This window comes from Marmota marmota, unplaced genomic scaffold (genome assembly GCF_001458135.2).
Source record: "Marmota marmota marmota unplaced genomic scaffold, marMar, whole genome shotgun sequence".
NCBI lineage: Eukaryota > Metazoa > Chordata > Mammalia > Rodentia > Sciuridae > Marmota > Marmota marmota.
The window spans coordinates 10,367,706-10,391,513 of record NW_026000057.1 but is presented as its reverse complement, the minus strand read 5'-3'; the positions used below and the strand labels follow the sequence as shown (position 1 = coordinate 10,391,513).

Genomic DNA, 23,808 nt, shown 5'->3' with positions numbered 1-23,808 from the left:
TGGGCTTGGGTGTCTCCCAGTCAAAGTTTTGCCACTCTAACATCACCTTTAACTTCACCCTCTATGCACCACTTGGCTCATTCTTCTGGTGTAATGGTTCTATCATCACTATCTTATTCACCAACACCTCTACCCCATGTATACTGGTGACGCTTGTCCCGCAATTGACTCTCTATAGCCCAGCTGAAGTGCAGGCCCTCTTGTCTCCCCCAGTGCAGAATAAGTGGGCTGCTTTCCTTCCAATACTGGTGGGTCTCTCACTGGCTGCATCTACGGCAGGAGCAGGAATTTCTGGTGGAGCTCTAGGACACTCCTTATGGGCTGTACAGGACTTAAGTTCTAAACTTGAATAAGTGCTCACTTCTATGGCAGAATCTCTAGCATCTTTACAAAGGCAGGTCACATCCTTGGCTCAAGTTACTCTTCAAATCGACGATCTATAGACTTACTCACAGCAGAAAAAGGTGGAACCTGTCTCTTCTTGAGGGAAGAATGCTGTTACTACATCAATGAATCAGGCCTTGTGGAAACTAATGTAGTCAAGCTCACTGACTTGGCTACGTCTTTGAAAAATCCACCAAACCAAAACCCATTTGCCACCTTCTTTTTAGCCCACTTCCAATTGTGGCTGTTGCCTCTTTTAGGGCCCATATGTCTCCTTTTCCTGATGTGTCTGTTCCTGCCCTGTCTGCTTCGCTTCCTACAGGGCCAATTACGGAAGATCTCTAACCAAACTTTCAACCAGCTTCTGCTTAGGTCCTACCAGCCTCTGATGACCGATGAACCCCCAACATCTTCAAGAGAAGAGCTCACTCATTCCTGAAGCTCACTACCAGGCACGATGGAATGCAATGGACAACGGACAGTGGGAGACAACAAGCCCGGAGAACCTCTTAATCTGCCATCCTGGATTCTTGAATCTTTATGTCCTTTTAAGCCTCCTCATGGCCCTTGGTCTCTTCTCTGTCAGTCCCCCAACATGGAACTTCTGCCAAAAACTGACCTTTGCTTTAATTTTTATCTTCATCCTGTTTTTGTTCGCTCTGATCTTCTTCAGGTGCTGGTGACGCCATGTCAAGGCAACACTTCCAGTATTTCCTAGAGTCTCTGCTACAGGACCAGTGGCTGATATCAACTATCTCCTCCATCCAGGACTGGTTCGATGTCATCGACGACTTGTGGTTTCAGGGAACTTTCATAGACTTCACCCCTACGGAGGTAGCTGTCTATAGCCACTGGGTTTTATTTCTGGTTGCCATGATATCCCCAGACCTGCCCCCCGGAACATTCCTCCACTTCCCCTTCTAGGCCCTACGCCGCCCCCGCACAGCCGGAAGCAGCCAGATCTGACCAATGACGCCCCAATTCCTAAGAAAACAAAAAGGGAGGAATGTTGGGAAAACATATAACTGTAGCAGCACCCCAGAGAAAAACCCCAACATGGTGCCTAACGACCCTCTTTCTCCTCTTTTTTCTTTCACTGGCACCAAACGTTCCCGGCAGTGCCACTGTTCAAATCCTGCGGGTGGGAAACCTTAGCGCCAATAAGAATTAACTTCTTGGGCTCCGGAACTGACATATGGAAGAGCTTGCCAATAAACGGGTGACCCGTTATCTACCTCAGCCCTGCCACCTCTCCTTAGGTCTATATAAACCCACAGCCTTTTGTAATAAAGAGGAACCTCTCCGGTGATTTGTGTCGTGTGGTGTCTTCCATTCGTAGTGCAGTGTGGCGTCTTACACTTGTGGTTACTGGAATTAAGTTTCTGTGCCTTGAAAATAAGAGATGTACATTTGGTGTCTTCCCTCTCAAGCAGTGGCTTTTACAACATATGAACTTATGAAGCAGTTTTTTTCACCTCAACTAAAAAAAAAAATTGTGGTTTGTAATTTCTTTTCCTTAATAAACTCTGAGGGAAAAATAAAAATATTACTTTAATTGTGAAGCAAACATTACTCGAAGGGGAATATCTACCCTGTCACAGGAACCACTGGCGCTAGTTCTAGATTTTTTATTTTTAATTCACAAATCAAAAGTGATTCCAACACATTTTTTTGATGCCAATATCCTTTCTGATGCCAAACATTATAACTTTGAACACTGAAAAAACATCCCTAAGCTGATGACAGCTAATCATAATCTGGTTATATGAGAACATTTTAAAGTGTTATTTGAAAGGAGAGATAACTTAAAATGGAGTTTAAGAGGTTGCCATTAGATTTATCATACTGTTCCAGTTCCAAACTTTTTTTTCTTTTTTTTTGCAGTGCTAGAGTCAAAACCAGCACCTCACACATGGTAGGCAAGTGTTCCACCCCTAAGCTAAATTCCCAGCCTCCTGGTTCAAAGCTTTTAATTGTAATCATAATTTTTTTGGGAGGGTGCTGAGGATTTAATCCAAGGCTTTGCACATGCTGATCATGTACTCGACCACTGAATGATACTCCAAGCCAAAGTCATCATCTTGTAAGACTCTCAACATTTTGTTTATATTATTAAATAAAAAGCTATAGCTATTTTGGTGATCTATTTCGCTGCTGCGACTAAAAGACCTGACCAGAACAATTGTAGAGGAGGATAAGTTTATTCAAAGGCTCACGATTTCAGAGGTTTTAGTCCATGGAAGGTTGGCTCCATTCCTTGGGGCTCAAGGTGAGGCAGGACATCATGGTGGAAGAGTGTGGCAGAGAGAACCAGTTCACATGATGATCAGAAAGCAGAGGGAGACTGCACTGGCCAGATACAAAATATATACCCCAAAGCCATGCCCCCAGTTCCCACCCCCTCCAGCCACACCCCACCACTTCAGTTACCACTGAATTAATCCCTACTAGGGGATTAATTCCCTGATTGGGTTAAGACTCTAACAACCCAATCATTTCTTCTCTGAACTTTCTTGCATGGTCTCACATGTGAGCTTTTGGGGGACACCTCACATACAAACATAACAACAGCAGAACAATAAAAACTGAATTTTTAAGTTCTATAAAATATAACCAGCATTGAAGTGGTATTATTTCTCTTCTCATAATTCTTCTTCACTGGATAAAAGAACATTTTTTATTTTTTCTTCATTTTGTAGTAAAATAAATGTTGTATTTAAAAGTAGAGACTCACCAGGTGCGGTGACTCACGACTGTAATCCTAGTAGCTCCTGAGGCTGAGATGGGAGGATCACAAATTCAAAGCCAGCCTCAGCAACTTAGTAAGGCCCTAAGCAACTTAGCAAGACCCTGTCTCAAAATAAAAAATTAAAAGGTCTAGAGATGTGGCTCAGTCATTAAGCATCATTGGGTAGGTAGAGACTCAAGTTGGGTGTGTTGGCACATGTCTATAATCCCAGTGGCTCCAGAGGCTGAGGCAGGAGGATGGCAAGTTTGAGGCCAGCCCTTGTAACTTAGGGAGAACCTATCTCTAAATAGCAAAAACAAGTCTGGGGATATGGCTCAGTGATAGAGCATCCCTGGGGTCAATTCCCAATACATCCAAAGGCAGGGGGGAGGAGGGACTCTCAAAAAAAAAATGAAGAATCAACGTCAGGTACCATGAGTGATTTACTTGTTTTTAAAATTCAGTGTATTTCCCAAAGGCAGTCATAATAAAACCTCAATATTTGCTCTTAAAAAGAGTAGTGCTACGGTATTAGATCATTTGATATCTACTAGAAAATTTATTTAAGTAGACTGTGACATATACATTAAGGTAGATGTGAATATCAAAGAATGTGCCTAAGGTATTATGTCATGATGATACATCAAGTAGTTCTTTAATGTAATTTTAGTACAATATAAAGTAGAAAATTAATGTATGATCTGATTGTTATCTTTTATATGAAGAAAAAGTTTTAAATGTAATAATTCCATTAATTATACTTAGAGCACTTTTTATTGTAAGCATGACAGAAATGGGCAAGGAACAATTAAAATTCTATATTTAGAAATAGTCTATTATAGAATTAATGTGATTTTTAAGATATTAGAAAAGTTGAGGGTTATTTCTGCATCAATTTTTATTTTTTGCATAAAAGATTTCTTGTCATACTTTGATAAAAATTTGATTGATTTCATTTTCAAGTCTTTATGTATCTTTGTGTGATTTGTAAGTGTACCAGCCAGTAGAAATACATGTGTTTCTTTATAAAAAGAGAGAGAGGGAGAAGGAGAAGGAAATGACACCAGTATTTGGTCTCTATTCCAATCAGAAAGAGATCAAGCTATCAAGTTATCATCACTTTTTCAAACTGCAAAATTATTTTCTTTCATCCTTCTAAAAACAGTTGGTATTTCACTATGTGCTTACTACCTTCTAGACAATGTGCAGAGGATATAATAGAAATATAAATCAGTTCTCTCCCTTCAGGGAACTTAAAGTTTGGGCAGGTAAAAAATAATTATAATACAGTATGGTGAGCACTGAGAGGAAAGCATTTATATTAACAATGTGTTAATCAGTAAGAGGGAAACTAATCAGAGGTGACATTCAAGCTGAAAGTGATAGGCTGACAGTACTGCAGTGAAGGAGAGACTCAACAGAAGGAATGAAGAGAGGGAGCAGAGTGGAAACAGTCCAGTGTACTCTGGAATTTTATTTTTTCTTTTTAAAAAAATTTTGAAACTGTGTATCCTGGAAATTTTTAAGTAACTTGATTAGAACGGTGAATTAGCATTCATAAATCTATTCAACTAATTTCTTGTGCTCTATAATGTGCTAGGCAGAATTCAGACTCACAGGACAATGATGATCAAAATGAACAAAACCCCCCCTATACTCATAAAGCTTAAATCCTATTTGGGACTGGGCATGGTGATGCACACCTGTAATCCCAGCAACCTGGGAGGCTGAAGCAGGAGGATCACAAGTTTGAGGCCAGCCTCAGCAACTCAGAGAGGCCCTAAGCAACTTAATAAAATTGTGTCTGAAACATAAAAAATAAAAACGGCTGGGATATGGCTCAGTGGTAAAGTGCCCCAGGGTTCAATCCCCAGTACCACCCTTCCACCCAATAAAAATTGTATTTGGGGAAACAAACAAGCATATACATCAGTCAAAAATGTTAATGGATGTGTGTGCATACAGATATGTGTACATACATATACACAGATAGAAGCACATATACACATGCTCATACTTGCTCTTGATAGGGTGATCAAGGAAAATCTCAGAAGTGGTATTATACTTTGTGAGACCTGAATAAAGTGGCGGAGTGAGTCATAAAGGCATGTAGGAATACAGCACTCCATGCAGAGGGAATAGTGGGTACAAATACCAAGAGATGGGATCATGCTCAGCCTTTCATGGAAAGACAAGAAAGCTGTTTGGTTTGAGGGGAAGAATAGTATCAAATGTCAGAGACAGTCAGTAGGAAGAATACTGTGGGTTTAGAGACCATCAGAAGAACTGTGGATTTTATTCTGAGTGAAATGAGAAGCCATCTAAGTGTTCTGAATAGTAGAATAAAACAATCTGATTTGTGTTTCAAAAGGACTGTACTTTTGCTCCTGTGTTAAACAACAGTTGAACAAAGGCAGAAGGAAGGACAGCAATTAGGAAGCTATTGGAGTAATCTAGGTAAATGATTCTACTGGAGTAGAGTGACAGTGGCTGGAGATACACAGACTGATCTGATTCCAGATGCATGCCGAGCCTAGAGCCAATAGGAACTCCTTAAAAGAGATGTGAAATCTCTCTCTTAAAAACAAAACAAAATAAGGCCAAGAATAACTCTAGGGGTCTGAGCTGAAAAAGACGGAATTGCCATCAACAGACCCAGGTAAGACTGATGGAGGAGCACAATATAGGGAAAATATCAAGGATTTAGTTCAGAACTTACTAAGGTTTATAAGCCTACTGTACATTAAAGTGGAAAAGGTAAGTAAGCTATTGCACATAAAATCCCAGGCGGGGGGAGAAAAAAAAAGCTTGAAGCTGGGAAAAAGAAATGTAAAAGACAACAGTGTATAAATGGCATTTAAATCTCTGACTGGACGAGATCACCTAGACCAAGAAGTCAACATGCTTTCTCTATGAAAGATCAAGGAGTAAATATCGTAGGCTCTATGTACCAAAGATTCTCTGTTGCAAAATTCTACTCGATTTTGCTGTTGTAGTCCAAAAGCAACTGTAGACAATATGTAAATGGACTAGCATGTCTTTGGCCTGACCCTTGCCTTGAAGAATTGATATAGGTAGAAAGGGGATCTGAAGACTGAGCTCTGGGATACTTCAAGCCCTAAGAAATGGGGAAATGAGGAGGATTTAGCAAAGGAATCTTAGGAGGAAACCCTCCAAAGTTAGGAGAAAAACCTTAACAGGAAGTTTCTGAGGACAGGTTTTAAAAAAAGGTTTCTGTTGCACACTAATGGACCAAGATACTACTAAATCTCCCCACCCTGCAAAAAAACAAAACCCAAACCAAAAAAAAAAAAAAAAAATACAAACTTCACATACTTTTAAAAACAATTGCTTTAAGGTACTAAAAGGTAAAGGAAAGCAGCAACTCTGGTGGGAAGTGCATGCTCACTTGGAGGAGGGAGACAGGGGGCTATGAGAGTCAGTTTCAATCCTCTTGGCTTTTAGTCTAAAGCTAAATACTCTGCTGTACACCCAGCAACAGTCAGGAAGTAAAAAGAATTAGCAGAAGTCTTCCTACTGGGGAATCTGAGGAAAAGTTAAAGTCAAGGAAAAGTGAAGGGAAAAGAGAATTCTGAGGAGCCCAAACTGCCTACCCACATCTCTGACAACCCTTGAACTTGACTGGGTAGAACAGACTAAAATGACCTCAGCTAATGAGAAAAGATCTGAACTAAGACTAGATGTGCCATCAAGAAACAGTTTGTAATGTAAGCCCAGGCAAGAAAATTACCACTAAATCAAAGGAAACAATGTCATTTGGGAAAAACAACCAATCTACAATCTCCACACATTAATGTTCACAATGTTCAGAATACAATTAAAAAATGCTAGACATGTAATGAGACAAGAAAATAAAACACATAGAAAAACAAAATCAATCTAGGCTGATTTTGAGATGAACCAGACATTGAAAGCAACAAAGATTTTAAAGAAGCTATTTTAACTACTTTCAACAAATAAAATGAAGTAGTTTCAATGAACAAAAATATCAGTGGGAAAAATATCTCAGGGCTGGGATATAGCTCAGTGGTAAAACACTTGCCTACCATGTGTGAGGCTTTGAGTTCAAACCCAAGCACTGAAGGGAAAAAAAATTCAAGTACAGAAATATAACCAATAGAAATGAACCAAATAAAAATTCCAGGCCATGTGCAGTGGTACATGCCTATAATCCCAGCAGCTTGGGAGGCTGAGGCAGGAGGATGCAAGATCAAAGCCAGCTTCAGCAACTTAGAGAAGTCCTAAGCAACTTCTCATGAACTGGTCTCAAAAGATAAATAAATTTTTAAAAAGGGATGGGGATATGGCTATGTGGCAAAATGTCCTTGAATTCAATTTCTAGTACCCCCTCCCCCAAAAAATGAAATTCTAGAACTGAAAAATACAATTAAAAAAAAAATTACTAGGGCTGGGGTTGTGGCTAATAGGTAGAATGCTCGCCTAGCATGAGGCACTGGGTTCAATCCTTAGCACCACATAAATGTAAAATAACGATATTGTGTCCACCTAAGACTTAAGAATATTTAAAAAAAAAATAACTAGACTTAACATCCAAATGGAAATGACAGAGGAAAGGGTAAAGACAAATCAAAACAAATTATCTAACATGAAGAACAAAGAGTAAAGGAGAGTGAAGAAAAAAAGAGATTGAGAGACTTATTAGATGACATTAAATGGACCAACATATGTGTAACTGAAATATAAGAGGAGTAGGGAGTATATGGCACAGAAAAATATCTGAAGAACTAATGACTAAAAATTTCCCAAAATTAGATGACAAAAGTTGGGGTCTGGGGTTGTGGCTCAGCAGTAGAGTGCTCACCTAGCATGTGCGATGCACTGGATTCGATCCTCAGCACCACATAAAGACAAATAAAATAAAGCTATTGTGTTCGACTACAACTAAAAAACAAAAAAAAAAGTTGGAAAAAAAAAAGTTGGAAGATACAAGATGCTAAAAAAACACAATGCAAAATAAAAACAAAGAAGTCTGTGCCAAGGCACATCAGAGTCAAAGACAGTCATATGCTGCTTATAATGGGGATACATTCTGAGAAATGAATCAGGCAATTCTGTCCTACCAACATTGTTAAGAGTGTACTTAACACAAACTAAGCTACATTTTCACTAACAATATAATCTTATGGGACCACTGTTGTTGACTAAAATATGTAATATTGTGGAGTATTCATAAATTTAAAGCCAAAAAAGGGAAAAAGCTAACTTTAAAAGCAGCAAGAGAAAAACATTATTATCTGGGAACAATGAATGGCTGACTTTTCACCAGAATTTACAAAAGCCAGAAGAGAACAGAACATTTTCTAAAGTGATGAAAAACAAAAAACTGTCCACCCAGAATACTATATCCAATAAAAATACCCTTCAAGAATAAAGGAGAAGCAGGTGTAATGGCCCAGCCTGCAATCTGAAGTAGAGTGTCCCTTTTTTCAATTCTCAGAACTGGGAAAAAATGAAAATGAAAAAAAAAAAAATCAAACAAGGAAGAAAGGGAAATTAAAAATGTTTTCAGATAAAACTTAGATAATTCAGTAGCAGATTTGCATTGTAAGAAATGCTAAAGGAAGTTCTTCAGTCTGAAGGGAAATAAAATCAGACAGAAACATGGATCTTCAGAAAAGAATAAGGCAGAACCAAAAGGGCAAGACATGAGTTAACACAAAAGACTATTTTTTAATTTTTTCCTCTTTTTTGCCTTTTTCTCTCAATTTCTTTATAAACCATATAACTGCTTGAAACAGATATTGTAACATCTTCTGGGGCTCATAATTTACCTAGATTTATTATATATAACAACTATATTGAGAAACAAGGAGGGAAGAAACAAGGGAAAAATGGACATTAAAAACCTGCAAGACTTTCATATTGTAAATTAAGCAACACACTATTAATTATAAGTGGAATATGAAGAGTTTAGAATATATACCACAATCTTTATAGCAACCACTAAAACTATAATGTAAAGAAGTACAGCCAAGTGGCCAGAAAAATGAAAATGGAATTCTAAAATATTTTCAAATAATAAATAAAAAGGTAAGAAAAGAGAATGGGAGGGGGGGAAAAGGAGAGGAATTTTTTTTAAAAAAAGAAACAAAACCTAAAAGGGATATAAAGACAAAGCAGTAGAAATGTCTAGAAAACAAATAGTCTAGTGGAAGGTTAGATTAAATTAAAAGGAGAAAAAACTGGTGGTAGAACACCTGTTTAGAAGAATATTTTGTAGTTCAAGGTAAGTTCGACCCCGTCCCACACAGGCGGTTGGAATGGGGTTCCCCATGGTGAAATGGGCTGGCTGAGAAATAAAAGCTATGAAAAATATAACAGTGAAAAAACCACAGAACACAGAAAGTAATTCCAAAAGTCAAGACAGAACCAGCAAGCTGATCTGATGGATGGAGCTTCTAGACTTTGGCAAAATGGAGCCCGTGTCTGCTTTATTTATATAGGGAAATATCAAAGGCCTTCCATAGAATGATCTTTACCAAAAAAGGTTCAAGATGGGCTGTTCAGTTCCTAATAGGTTACACCCATCTCCAGAGCTACTAAGGGATTTTCCTAGCATAGATAAAGGTCATGTGCACTAGTCAATCTACTGCAGTGGGAGAGTCATGGATAGTTCCCAAAGCCAAACCTAAATCTACCTGGCTTCATGTAAGAGAAGATCATCACGTATTTCACAGATGGCTTCCCGCAGGTAAGTAATTAAAATCTGAACTAAGGGTGTAGGGATAGAAAAATACATATATTCAAGTGATACCAAGAAGGTAGAAGAGACAGAGATAACTAGACTGTGGGAAATAAAAAGGAATCTAGGATGACCTACCTCCTTCTCACCCCCAAATTTGTGGCTTGGGCACCTGGAAAGATGAACATGTCAATCACCAAAGTAGGAAAAGTAAAAGGTTCATTTGGCTTGAGAAGGACAGACAATGTGTTCAGTTGTAAATAACATGAATTTGAGAATGTCTGTGGAGTATCCAAGTCCATGAGAACACAAGGAGTTCCAAAATGCAGGTCTAGTACCCAGGCTAAGAGGTACCTGAGAGTTATCACTGTAAGGGATGGAGATGGCATGAAATAGAAGGCAAGAGGAGAACCCAAGAAAAGCATCCTATGGAACATTAAAAGCAGAGGACACTGCAAAAAAGTTGCAGGGGCAAGGGGATAAACAGCTTCATGATGCAAACACAGCAGAGAAAACCACAGCAGTGGAATTATTACGTATTGTTCTAATTTGTGACTTTAAATAGGAAACAAATGTTCTGAAAATGAAAAATAAAATGATAAACCAATACTATTTTATGCCATAGAGCAGGTAATAGGAATACTCAGTTGCCAAAAGATGTACAAACATTCTTATATTACCTATTTGTTATCTTAGATTCCCTACAACGAATGACCCATTTCAGGAAACACTACTTAATGACCATTACAGTACTGAATAAATTAACAGCCAATATACAAATTAGCAGGATGGGGCTTAAAACCAAAAACTCCATGTCATCTGATAAAAATAGAAGCTCTTTTGTTCCCAGGTTCATGTTATTTGAGGTCCTTCATAATAGGGTCTAATCAACTATTCAGGCTTTATTTTTCCACAGATCCTTTACTCCTGAATATTGTTATTTTTGGAATATGAAATACATTCTTCTACCTCCAAACATTTGCCTAAACTGTTCCCAGTGTTTTAAATATTCTTCCTTCTTAAGGATTTAATAAAATCTATCCTCCCTATAACTTAAGGCTCAGCATAAATGTTCTCTCTTCCGAGAGACTACAGTATAACAGGAAGGGTAAAGTCTTAGGAATATGAAAGATGGGTTAAAATCTCAGCTCAACAACATAGCAGCTGCAATGTGATCTTTTTAATCTGATTTTTCTCATCTATAAGTATGTTAAAATATATACATCTCGAATAACACTTGAGGAAATTAAGTGAACGTGTATCCAAAGCATTTATAAAGAGCAGCTAGCACACACACAGTAGGCATCCACTGAATAAAGAATGATCCTTCCAGGGCAGTGGCTAGTAAGTGGTTAACAACTGATTCTCCAAATTAAGAAAAGAAAGAAAGAAAGAAAAGAAAAGTCCTGATCTTAGTTTTCACATATTCTGCATTGTCAATACTGAGGCCAATTTCAAGCTTCCAACATGACCTCACTGAATCCAGAGGCAGAGAGAGATGTACTGTCACACAACATGTAGTAGTTTACCACAGAGCTATCATTAGACACAAATAACCTCAGGAGCACAGGAAGATACCATAAAATATTAAGAAGCTAGTACACTTTGAGTATGTCTTACTTTTATTTTAATATATATATTTAATCTAAGTTTATAAAACTTTTGTAAAAGAAGTAATGGCTGTGTTCAAAAGCTGGCTCACAAATTCCTGAAAATTAACAATCAGTGTTTGTAAGTCACTACAAGCCAGTTCTAGCCACAACTGAATTCTTCCAAGTTAGAAAATAAGTGTTAGAAATTCTATACAGATGAATCTTTGGAAATTATCTTTTAAAATCCAATACACAGATCTTACATTCTAGATTATATTACTTGTTTGGAAATTAATTAAAAAACTACACATGTTCACTTTTCATTTTATAAAGCAACAACCAAATTATGTCCTTCTTTCATGCCCTGTTAATTCCAAGTACATTCTAAATCCAGTCATGTGTAAGGAAAAGATCAAAATTGATCAACTACTCTATGTGACTGAATGCTGCTGTATGCCCTAATAGAAAAAAATGCACTTATTTTTATAGACAGCAAATTGTATTTATATGTAGTTGAGTGCACTTTAAAAGCAGACTTAACCTTGTAACATGAAGAGTGATGCAAAATCAAAAATATGAGCACAGAACTGACTTGGAAACAATACTGTATATTGGAGAACCAAAAATGTGAAAGCGGGGGAACCTTTCAACAAGCCAAAGCTGGGGATAAATTAACAGTGCACAAACTTTATAATAGTGATTTTATGGTGGTATTTCATTCCTAAAGTGTATGTCAAGTTCTCAAGAGGCAATGGAATGTTTCACTCAGATATGCCAATGATTCTCAAGCTTCTGCATCTCAGAACTACCTGGGGAGCTTTTAACCACTCCACAGAGATCATGATTTAATGATGGCCTCCATTCATCCCTTGTGTGAGTGGCCAGCAAGCTTTAAACTATTTTAAAAACCTCACCACGTGATTATAAAGTGCAGCTGAGTGAAAAGCACTGCTATAAGCATACCCTAGACAGCAGAGGAAGGTGAACACAGCCAGATCAGCCATACAAATATCTATTACTGAAAAGTGCAGCATGTTACTCGGGTCCTTAACCATAACCTTTGCCACTCTTTAAAACAAACAGAAAATTTTAGTATTGGGAAGTATCTGCAAAGCCATTTAGTTCAACATGGCATGCTGAGTAAAACCACAAATAATACACCACTATATGCCCTTTAGAATAGCCAAAATTAAGTTAGCTGTAGTGACAAATGCTTGTCCAGTGACTCAGGAGGCTGAGGTAGAAAGATCACAAGTTCAAGGCCAGCCTGAACAATACAGTGAGACCCTGTCTTAAAATAGAAAAATAAAATGAAAAGGGCTGAGGATGTAGCCCAGTGGTAGAGTACTTGCCTAGCAGGCATGGAGCCCTGGGTTCAATTCCCAGCACTGCAAAAGAAAAACAAAAAAATGGGGAAAAGAAAAAAAAAAAAAGAAGAAGAATGGCCAAATTAAAAGAACTGACAAACCCAGTATCACCAAGTACATGGAACAACTAGACTAATACATTGCTGATACTGATAAAATCACTTTAGAAAACGACTGAGCAATATTATTAAATATATGAGTAGCCAATATCCCAGCAATTTTGCTCCTAGGAATACACCTAACAAAAATAAGTGCATCTGTCCATCAAAAGGTATGTATGCAGAGCAGCTTTATTTATAATAGCCAAAAATTGGTGACAATCCAAATGTTCACTGAGTAAACTGTGGCGTAGTCATACAATAGAACAATCTAAGGATGAACAGTGAGAAAAAACTTAATTCTCTGCATATGAAACCAGAACAAAAGACTAATGTATGATTCAATTCAAAAAGAAAACAGGGCTGGGGATATAGCTCAGCTGGTAGAGTGCTTGACTTGCATGCACAAGGCCTTGGGTTCTATCCTCAGCACCACACCAAAAAAGAAGGAAAACCAGTAATTAATTATAATAGTAGGCAGAATAGTGGTTATCACAGAATGGGCAAGTACTGAGTTATGTCTTTGGAGTAGGGAAACATTTCTTAGACACAAAAGCAAAAACAATAAAAGAAAAACACTGATAACCTGGACTGCATGAAAACTAAAACTTTCCAGCTGGGTACTGGAAAGAGAATCCAGAGGCTGAGGATCCAAGCACAGCTCAGCCTGGGCAACTTAGCAAGACCCTTTTTAAAGTAAAATAAAAAGGGATAGGGATGTAGCTCAGCAGTAACATGCCCCTGGGTTCAACTCCCAACTGCCAAAAACAAAGCAAAGCAAAAAAAACCCCACTAAACTAAAAACTTCCAAATGACACCATTAAAAAAAATTGAAAAGGAAATTCACAGACTGGAATAAAACAGTTCACACCTACACACACACACACACACACACACACACACACACACTTACTCTATACCTAAGACAACTCAAATATAAAATGGTCAAAACTTTTTTCAGAAGAAAACATAAATGGCAAATAAGTACATCAAGAAAACCCAAATAGTGCAGGGCCCAAGCTAGGTCTAAGTCCGCCACACACATGCCCTTCCCCCCCACCTGGGAGCTCAGGCCTATCCCACTTCCATCTTGGAACACTGCAGACATTACCATAACCTTCCCCATGCAAAATAGCCTCCACCTTTAGACAAAAACAGGGCCTAGAAGCAGCTGCATCTCCGGAGCAGGCATCCCAAAGTCAGTGTAAGGCCCACCCTTTCAGCCCCATCTCTGAAAGACATTGTATCCATCTTGGTGCACCTCCACTGCTATCTCGAGATACCTCCCCTATTGTCGCCACCACCTTTAATTGCAGTAGCATATATCAAGGGACACCTGCAAGGTCTGGAAGCCCAACATCAAGTGAGGTACAGATAAACTGCACAGATACTACAAGATTATAGGGCAGAAAATGTAACATCTCAGATCCATACTGCAAGAAAGGAAGACACATAGACAACATGAAAAACAAGGGAGAAAAGTGCCCCAAACCAACCAGGACACTATAATAACAGAACCTATGGACAACACAGTTGATGAAATGTCAGAGAAGGAGTTCAGAATGTTCATAATTAAAATGCTCCGTGAATAAAGAATAACCTAAATAAGCAAATACAGGCAAAAACTGATCACTCCAACAACAAGATAAGAGAGAAAATACAGGTAGCAAAAGATTGCTTCAAGAAAGAGAGACTCTGAAGATAGAAAGAAACCATGAACAGAACATCCAAGAATTATGGGATAGCATCAAAAGACAAAATCTAAGAGTTATTAGGACAGAGGAAGGCACAGAGATTCTAAAGGAATGCACAATCTCTTCAACGAGATAATATCAGAAAATTTTCCAAGCATGAAGAATGAATTGGAAAATCAAATACAAGAGTCTTACAGGACACCAAATGTACAAAATTACAACAGATCTACACTAAGGCACATTATAATGAAAATGCCTTAGCATACAGAATAAGGATAGAATCTTAAAAGCCACAAGCGAGGAATCAGACCACATATGGGGAGACCAATTCATATCTCAGCAGATCTTTCAACCCAAGCTCTCAAAGCCAGGAGATCATGGAACAACGTATACTAAGCTCTGAAAGAAAATGGATGCCAAGCAAGAATCTTATATCTAGCAAAATTAAGTTTTAGATTTGATGATGAAATAAAAACCTTCCATGATAAACAAAAGTTAAAAGAATTTACAACTACAAAGCTTGAACTACAGAACATCATTGGCAAAATATTCCATGAAGAGGAAATGAAAAACAATGATGAAAATCAGCAGGGGGAGTTATTACACTAAGGGAAAAAATAATCAAAGGAGAAACCAAGTAAAGTTAAATACCAAAAATAAACAAAAATGGCTGGGAATACAAATCATGTCTCAATAATAACATCCCTGAATGTTAATGGCCTAAATCACCAATCAAAAAACATAAGCTAGCAGATTGAATTAAAAAAAAAAAAAAAAAAGACCCAACAATATGCTGCCTCCAAGAGACTCATCTCATAGGAAAAGACATCCTCAGACTGAAGGTGAAAGGTTGGGAAAAATCATATCACTCACATGGACTGTGGAAGTAAGCAGGGGTTTCCATCCTCATACCAAATAAAGTAGACTTCAAGCCAAAGTTAATCAAAAGGGATGAAGAAGGACACTACATACTGCTAAAGGAACCCACACACCAACAAGACATAACAATTATAAACATATATGTCCCAAACAATGGAGCATCTATGTTCATCAAACTCTTCTCAAGTTCAAGAGTCAAACAGACCACAACATAATAATTCTCGGTGACTTTAACACACCTTTTTCACCACTGGATAGATCTTCCAAACAAAAGCTGAACAAAGAAATTATAGAACTCAATAATACAATCAATAACTTAGACTTAACTGACCTTCAACAAGTGAAGAACAACACATTCTTCTCAGCAGCACATGGATCCTTCTCTAAAATAGACCATATATTATGCCACAAAGCAACTCTTGGCAAATATTAAATACTAGAGATTCTACCCTGCATTCTATCAGATCATAATGGAATGAAACTAGAAAACAATGATAAAATAAAAAATAAAAGCTACTCCAACAACTAGAGTCTAAATAATATGCTACTAAATGAACAATGGGTTGCAAAAGTCATCAAGGAGGCGGTTAAAAAATTCTTAGAGATAAATGAGAACATTGATACAACATATCAAAATCTCTGGGACACTATAAAGACAGTACTCACAGGAAAGTTCATTGCATGGAGTTCATTCCTTAAAAGAAGAAAAAGTCAACAAATAAATGACATAACATTATATCTTAAAGCCCTAGAAAAAGAACAAACCAACCCCCATATTAGTAGGAGACAGGAAATAATTAAAATCAAAGATGAAATTGAAACAAAAGAAACAACTGAAAAAATTGATGAAACAAAAAGTTGGTTCTTAGAGAAAATAAATAAAATTGACAAACCCTTAGCTGTGCTAACAAAGAGAAGGAGAGAGAAAACTAAACTCACTAACATACGTGATTAAAAAGGAAATATCACAACAGACACTACAGAAACGCAGAAGATAATTAGAAATTATTTTGAAAACTTGTACTCAAATAAGATAGAAAATATCGAGGGCATCGAAAAATTTCTAGAGTCAAATGATTTGCCCAAATTGAATCAGGATAATATACACAATTTAAACAGATCAATTTAAAGGAATGAAACAGAAGATGCCATTAGAAGTCTACCAACCAAGAAAAGTCCAGGACTGGATGGATACACAGCTGAGTTCTACAAGACCTTTAGAGAAGAACTAATACCAATACTCCTCAAATTATTTCGTGAAATAGAAAAACAGGGAGCACTTTCAAACTCATTCTATGAGGCCAGTATCACCTTGATTCCAAAGATAGGCAGAGACACATTAAAGAAAGAAAACTTCAGACCAATATCTCTAATGAACATAGATGCAAAATTCTCAATAAAATTCTGGCAAATTGAATACAAAAACATATCAAAAAGATAGCGCACCATGATCAAGTAGGGTTCAACCAGGGATGCAAGGTTGGTTTAACATATGGAAATCAATAAATGTAACTCATCACATCAATAGATTTAAAGATAAGTACCATATGATCATCTCAATAGATACAGAAAAAGCATTCAACAAAATACAGCACCCCTTCATGTTCAAAACATTAGAAAATTTAGGGAAAACAGGAACATATCTCAACATGGTAAAAGCTATCTATGCTAAACCCCAGGCTAACATCATTCTAAATGGAGAAAAATTGAAAGAATTCCCTCCAAAATCTGAAACAAGACAGAGATGCCCTATTTCACCACTTTTATTTAACACAGTTCTTGAAACACTGGGCAGAGCAATTAGACAGACAAAAAAAAATTAAAGGGATACGGGTAGGAAAAGAAGAACTCATATTAGCACTGTTTGCTGATGATATGATTCTATACCTAGAAGACCCCCAAAATTCCACCAGGTATCTTCTAGAACCAATAAATGAATTCAGCAAAGTAGCAGGATATAAAATTAACACCCATAAATCAAATGCATTTCTGTATATCAATGACAAATCATCTGAAAGGGAAATGAGGAAAACTACCCCATTTACAATAGCCTCAAATAAAATAAAACAAAATAAATAAAATAAAATAATTAAATAATTAAATAAAATAAAATACCTGGGAATCAACTTAATGAATGAGCTGAAGGATCTATATAATCAAAATTACAGAACCCTAAAGAAAGAAATTAAAGAAGACCTTAGAAGATGGAAAGATCTACCTTGTTCTTGGATAGGCAGAATTAATATTTTCAAAATGACCATATTACCGAAAGTACTATACAGATTTAATGCAATTCCAATCAAAATCCCAATGTCATTCCTCATAGAAATAGAAAAGGCAGTCATGAAATTCATCTGGAAAAACAAGAGACATAGAATAGCTAAAGCAATCCTTAGCAGAAAGAATGAAGCAGGTGGCATCACTATATCAGACTTTAAATTATACTACAGAGCAATAGAAACAAAAACAGCATGATACTGGCACCAAAACCGACTGGTAGACCAATAGTACAGAATAGAGGACACAGAGACAAACCCACATAACTACAGTTATCTTATATTAGACAAAGGTGCAAAAAACATACTGGAGTAAAAGATAGCCTCTTCAACAAAGGGTGCTGGGAAAACTGGAAATCCATATGCAACAAAATGAAATTAAACCCTTCTCTCTCACCATGCTCAAAGTGGATCAAGGACCTAGGAATTAAACCAGAGACACTGCACTTAACAGAAGAAAACTTGGGCCCAAATCTCCATCGTCAGGTTAGGCCCCGACTTCCTTAATAAGATTCCTATAGCGCAAGAATTAAAATCAAGAATCAATAAATGGGATGGATTCAAACTAAAAAGGTTCTTCTCAGCAAAAGAAACAATCAATGGATGAATAGAGAACCTACATTGGGGAGCAAAAATCTCTAGGATATATAAAGAACTCAAAAATCTTAACACCAAAAAAACAAATAACCCAATCAATCAATGGGCCAAGGAACTGAACAGACACTTCTCAGAAGATGATGTACAATCAACAAATACATGAAAAAAATGTTCAATACCTCTAGTAATTAGAGAAATGCAAATCAAAACTACTCTGGATTTCCTCTCACTCACTCCAGTCAGAATGGCAGCTATTATGAAGACAAACAACGAAAGTGTTGGTGAGAATGTGGGGGAGAAAGGTACACTCATACATTGCTGGTGGGACTGCAAATTGGTGCAGCCAATACAGAAAGCAGTATGGAGATTCCTTGGAAAACTGGGAATGAAACCACCATTTGACCCAGCTATCCCACTCCTCGGTCTATACCTAAAGGACTTAAAAATAGCATACTACAGGGACAATGTTTATAGAAGCATAATTCACAATAGCTAAACTGTGGAATCAACCTAGATGCCCTTCAGTTGATGAATGGATAATGAAAATGTGATATATATACACAATGGAATACTATTCAGCATTAAAAGAGAATAAAATCATGGCATTTGCAAGTAAATGGATGGAATTGGAGAAGATAATGCTAAGTGAAGTTAGCCAATCCCAAAAAAAACAAATGCCGAATGTTTTCTCTGATATAAGGTGACTGACTCATACTTGCTGAGAGCCATAGCCAAGTAGGATTGATGCATGGCATTTTTGGTTGAAAGGTGACGCCAGCAAGCCGTTGAGATGATAATGATTATGTTAAGATGTGCATTCAATTGGAGATTAGACCCCTGCTGTCTGCCTAGGCCTGCTACTTTGGAGTTCTTGCAGGAGCTCCATTGGTTGGGGAAGTGCGGTAGGAGGGAATTCTGGAGGAGGAATTTTCCTGTTGGTGTAGTCTGGCCCGGGAGAACGCGGCGTGTGTGGTTCGGCATATTTCCCGGAAGCGTGCATAGCATTGGCGGGAATTTCAGAAATAAAGTTTGTTCCTGCTTGAGTGGCTCGTGATTTTGTGCCCAGCCAGACTGCGGCACATACTGAGGTAGGGAGGGGGAGCATAGGAGGATTAGATGAACTCTAGATAGAGCAAAGGGGAGGGAGGGAGACGAAAGGAGAGGGCAAGGGGCAGGAAAGACAGTAAAATGAGATGGACATCATTACCCTAAATACATGTATGAAGACACGAATGGTGTGATTCTACTTTGTGTACAACCAGAGATATGAAAAATTGTGCTCTACATGTGTAATATGAATTGTAATGCATTCTGCTGTCACGCATAACAAATTAGAATAAGATAATAAAAACTACAATAAGATACCACTATAGTGGCTCAAGATAAAATAACTGGTAATAACAAGTGTTAGTGAAGAGTAACTGGAACTTACTTACATTGCTGGAGGGGATGTAAAAATGTATTTCACTTTGAAGAATTGTTTAGCAATTTCCTATACAAGTAAATACACATTTGACCATATAACTTATTCTACACCTAAGCACTGATCAAAAAGAAATTAAAACTAATGTTCTGACTTGTATGAATGACAATGATTTTGAATCTCAGAAATACTTGGAACCCCAAACTAGAAAATAAAATATCCACCAAAAGTTTAATAAACAAACTGCAGCATATCCACAATAATGGAATACTCCTCAGCAATAAAAAGGAAAGACTTATTGACACACCATAGGACTCTGCTTAATCTCACAACATATTGCAGGCACAAAAGGATACAGACTATTTGATTCCATTTATATAGAATATTAGAACATATTAAGCTAACCTGTCATAACAGATCAGTGGTTGCCTGGGACAGGAGTGATAGGGGAGGGGCACAAGAAACTTAAAGATGATAGAAACAATCTCTATGTATCTATCTATCTATCTATTTTGGGGTACTGGGGATTGAACTCAGGGGCAATCAATCACTAAGCCACACCCCCAGCCCTATTTTGTATTTTATTTAGAGACAGGGTCTCTGAGTTGCTTAGCATCTCGCTTTTCCTGAGGCCGGCTATGAACTGGCGATCTTCCTGTCTCAAACAATCTGTATCCTCTTGATGATTATGGTTTCCAAGTTTATACATTTGTAAAAATGCATTGGGCTATACATATAAAATGCGTACGCTTTTATTCTACATAAATTTTATATCAATTAACTGTTTATTTTGAAAAAAAAGGTAAAATTCCATTATATCACCTCAAACAGGAAAGGATTTTTCCTGCAAGCCCCAAATCCACCCACAGAACAACCACACCAGTCTGGTGGGGTGGGGTGATTCAGATCACAGTGCCAATCTACAAGGAGGGTCTGACTTGCAGCTCTACAACTCAGAAGCAAAAGAAGTTCTATCATTTGCCAAAATACATCCAGCTACAAAAAATAAATTATGACAATACTCATTGCAAAAATGATTGCATCAACCTGTCATTTACAAACAATATTGCCTGACCCAGAATCTTAAAAATGTAAGTACTGCCTCCAAAAGAATATCTAAGCAATGGCAAATATCTAAAGAACAGCAGAGCATGAAATGCAACCACGAAGAAAAAAATCCCTCTGTACTCATCTTAGATCTTTTAAAACAGCAATAGAGGCATAACTGGTTTGCCAAGTCAGACTTCAGCCAAGTACTAAGTTTATGTTGTTCTTTTTGGCTACCCAGTCCCAGCCCTCTCTCAATGTTGAGAAAAGTCTCCATATTTTGAGCTCTGGAAAAAGGCAGAGCCTGCTTCATATAATATAAAACTGAAAATACCAGATTATCAAGACAAATATCTGGAAAACTGCAAAGACCCTTGCTTGGGGTTCCATTCATGGCTCCTCTGTTTTGTAGCTATGAATCTTACTTAAGCAAGATTCGTAGAACTCTTTTTCCTTAGATAAACAATAATAGTATCTTCCTCATAGCATTGTTGTAGCATAAAATAAATGTTTAATTTAGAACTAAGTGCTGAACATATATGATGATGATGATGATGTTGATGATGATGATAATGTTTCCCAAGCTCTAGGGCGCTGCCCTATTATCTACGCTTTGCCAATCAGAGGCACTTGCACCATCAAAATGCTAATGGTAATAACAAGGATAGATATGAGGTTGGGTACAGTGACGAACACCTGTAATCCCAATGTAAACAACTAGGGAGGCTGAAATAGGAGGAATGCCAAGTTCAAAGCCAGCCTTGGCAACTTTGGCCCTAAGAAACTTAGTGAGAATCGTCTCAAAATAAAAAATAGAAAGAGCTGGGGATGCCAGGTGCAGTGGCGCAGGCCTGTAATCCCAGTGGCTCAGGAGGCTGAGACAGGAGGATCAAGAGTTCAAAGCCAGCCTTAGCAACTGCAAGGCACAAAGCAACTCAAGGAGACCCTGTCTCTATAAAATACAAATTAGGGCTGGGGATGTTGCTCAGTGGTTAAGTGCCCCTGAATTCAATCCCCAATGCCACCCCTGCCCCCCAAAAAACAGAGCTGGAGATATAGCTCAGTGGTAAAGCAGCCCTGGGTTAAATCCCCAGTAAAAAAAAAAAAAAAGAAGAAGAGAGACAGCAAAGAATTTGGGGAAAGCAATAACTGCAGCAAGACCTCATTCAGCCATTGCAACATCCAGCTACCAGAGACAGAGGTACAAACAATACAAACTGCTACACCTGGAGCTAATGGTAGCAATGGTGTCCTGAATGGACCAGTACTCAATATTCCTAGTGTATAGCCAGGATTCTAGTTTCTCAAGCCTCATGACACTTCTATCCTCTTAGTAATCCTTTTTCTCAGTGGATGAGCTAAAGCTGATTTCATTTGCTGTCAACATAAGACTGGGACACCAATCTTACAAACAAGAAGTAGATAAATTTTAAAATGTTCTTCTAATATCTTTGTGAATAGTTTTGATTATTAGATAATTCTGAAATAGTGTGGCAATTTTTCAGAATATCAGAATACTATGAAACTTGTTTGATAGCTTTATGGTTCCTTTCTCTAATACTAACAGTAATCATTAAAAGGTTGACCTTTCCTGAATGTTTATTATAGGCTAAACAATGTGCTAAACATATTATATGAATTATTTCATTTAGCCCTCACACCTGCTCTGTGGGATAAATATAATTTTCCCAATTTTACAGATGAGGTGACTAAGGCCTAGAAAAGTTAAGAAATTTAAACAAATTAAAATATTGCACCTTCTTACAAAAGAAGTCCTACATGAATAATAAGAGGTAACATTTAGTGAGTACTTACATGTGACACACACACACACACACACACACACACACACACACACATTCAGGCATTTATATGAATCAAACCCACTGCTTTCTTGACTCCTAACAAAGATCCCCACTGAAGAAAGAGAAAGAAGAAAGAAGCCACAAATTTTCAACTCCAATTGTTCTAGTTATGGCTTCAGACAATGAAAGCCACAATACTTAGTGAACTGATTATGCATCTCAACTGAGACCATATTTTGTTTCAATATCAAAAAGCACAAATGCCATCTGTGATGGATGAAATTATTCAGATTTTTGTTTGCCTACAAAAAGAGAAAGCAATTCTATTAAATTCAAAATTCAAAGTCTTTGAAATTTCCTTCAGTATTAGCAAAAATACAGCCTTTTGGAATGGAGGAACTTTAGATAGGACAAAAGGAAGGGAGGAGAAATGAGGGATAGCAAGAGGATAGAAATGATGGTGAAATGAGTTAGACATCATCACCCTAAGTACATGTATAAGACACGAATGGTGTGAAACCAGTGTCTTGAAAAATTGTGCTCTATATGTGCATTCTGCCATCATGTATAACAAATCAGAATAAATTTTTAAAAGTAAATAAATTGTGCAAAAAAAAAAAACAGCTAATCTACTAAAAAGTCAACATAGTTCAAAAGTATTAGGTAAATAAGCCTATGCACAAAGTTACAGGAACTAGCCAAGGAGTTATTACAAGTAATGATTTAAGGTCCAGCTCTGCCCCTTTATATACTTTACAAAAGTCACATTACTTCTGTAACTTTCGCTTTCCTCATTATAAAATAATATTATACTAATCTTGCTTATATATTATATAGCTATTGTCAAACAAATGTGTAACTACTGTATAACATGAAAATACCACGTAAAGAAGCTACAACTTACTATACGTAAGTTCAACAGGACAAATACTGGAATAAGTTCCACCAACACTGGTACAGGCTGAGCATTCCCAATCCAAAATGCTCCAATCTGAAATCTTTTGAGTTCTGACATGATACCACAAATGGAAAGTTCTACACTTGACCTCATGTGACAGGTCACAGTCATGTGTAAAATATTGAACCAAACTAACTTCAGATTATGCATGTAAGATGTATATGAAACATGAATGAATTCTGTGTTTAGATTTGGGTCCTATCCCCAAGATACTCATTTATGTACATGCAAATATT

At 37.3% G+C, this 23,808-nt stretch overlaps 1 protein-coding gene across 10 annotated transcripts in view; it reads right to left on the bottom strand.

The window, feature by feature from the left end:
- Positions 1-23,808, bottom strand: part of Arfip1 (ADP ribosylation factor interacting protein 1) — a 116,020-nt gene that overhangs the window by 70,913 nt on the left and 21,299 nt on the right. The window contains exon 1 of one of the 10 annotated variants that reach the window (XM_015484486.2): positions 6,499-6,503. The exons of 8 other annotated variants lie outside the window; for them this stretch is intronic. Coding sequence is in view for 1 of the 2 variants with exons in the window: in XM_048813529.1 (XP_048669486.1) it covers positions 1,004-1,027 (24 nt within the window). In the remaining variant the exon portion in view is untranslated. Of the gene's footprint in view, positions 1-1,003; positions 1,211-6,498; positions 6,504-23,808 lie in introns of those variants that run through there. One more of the 10 variants, XM_048813529.1, reaches the window with a different exon arrangement.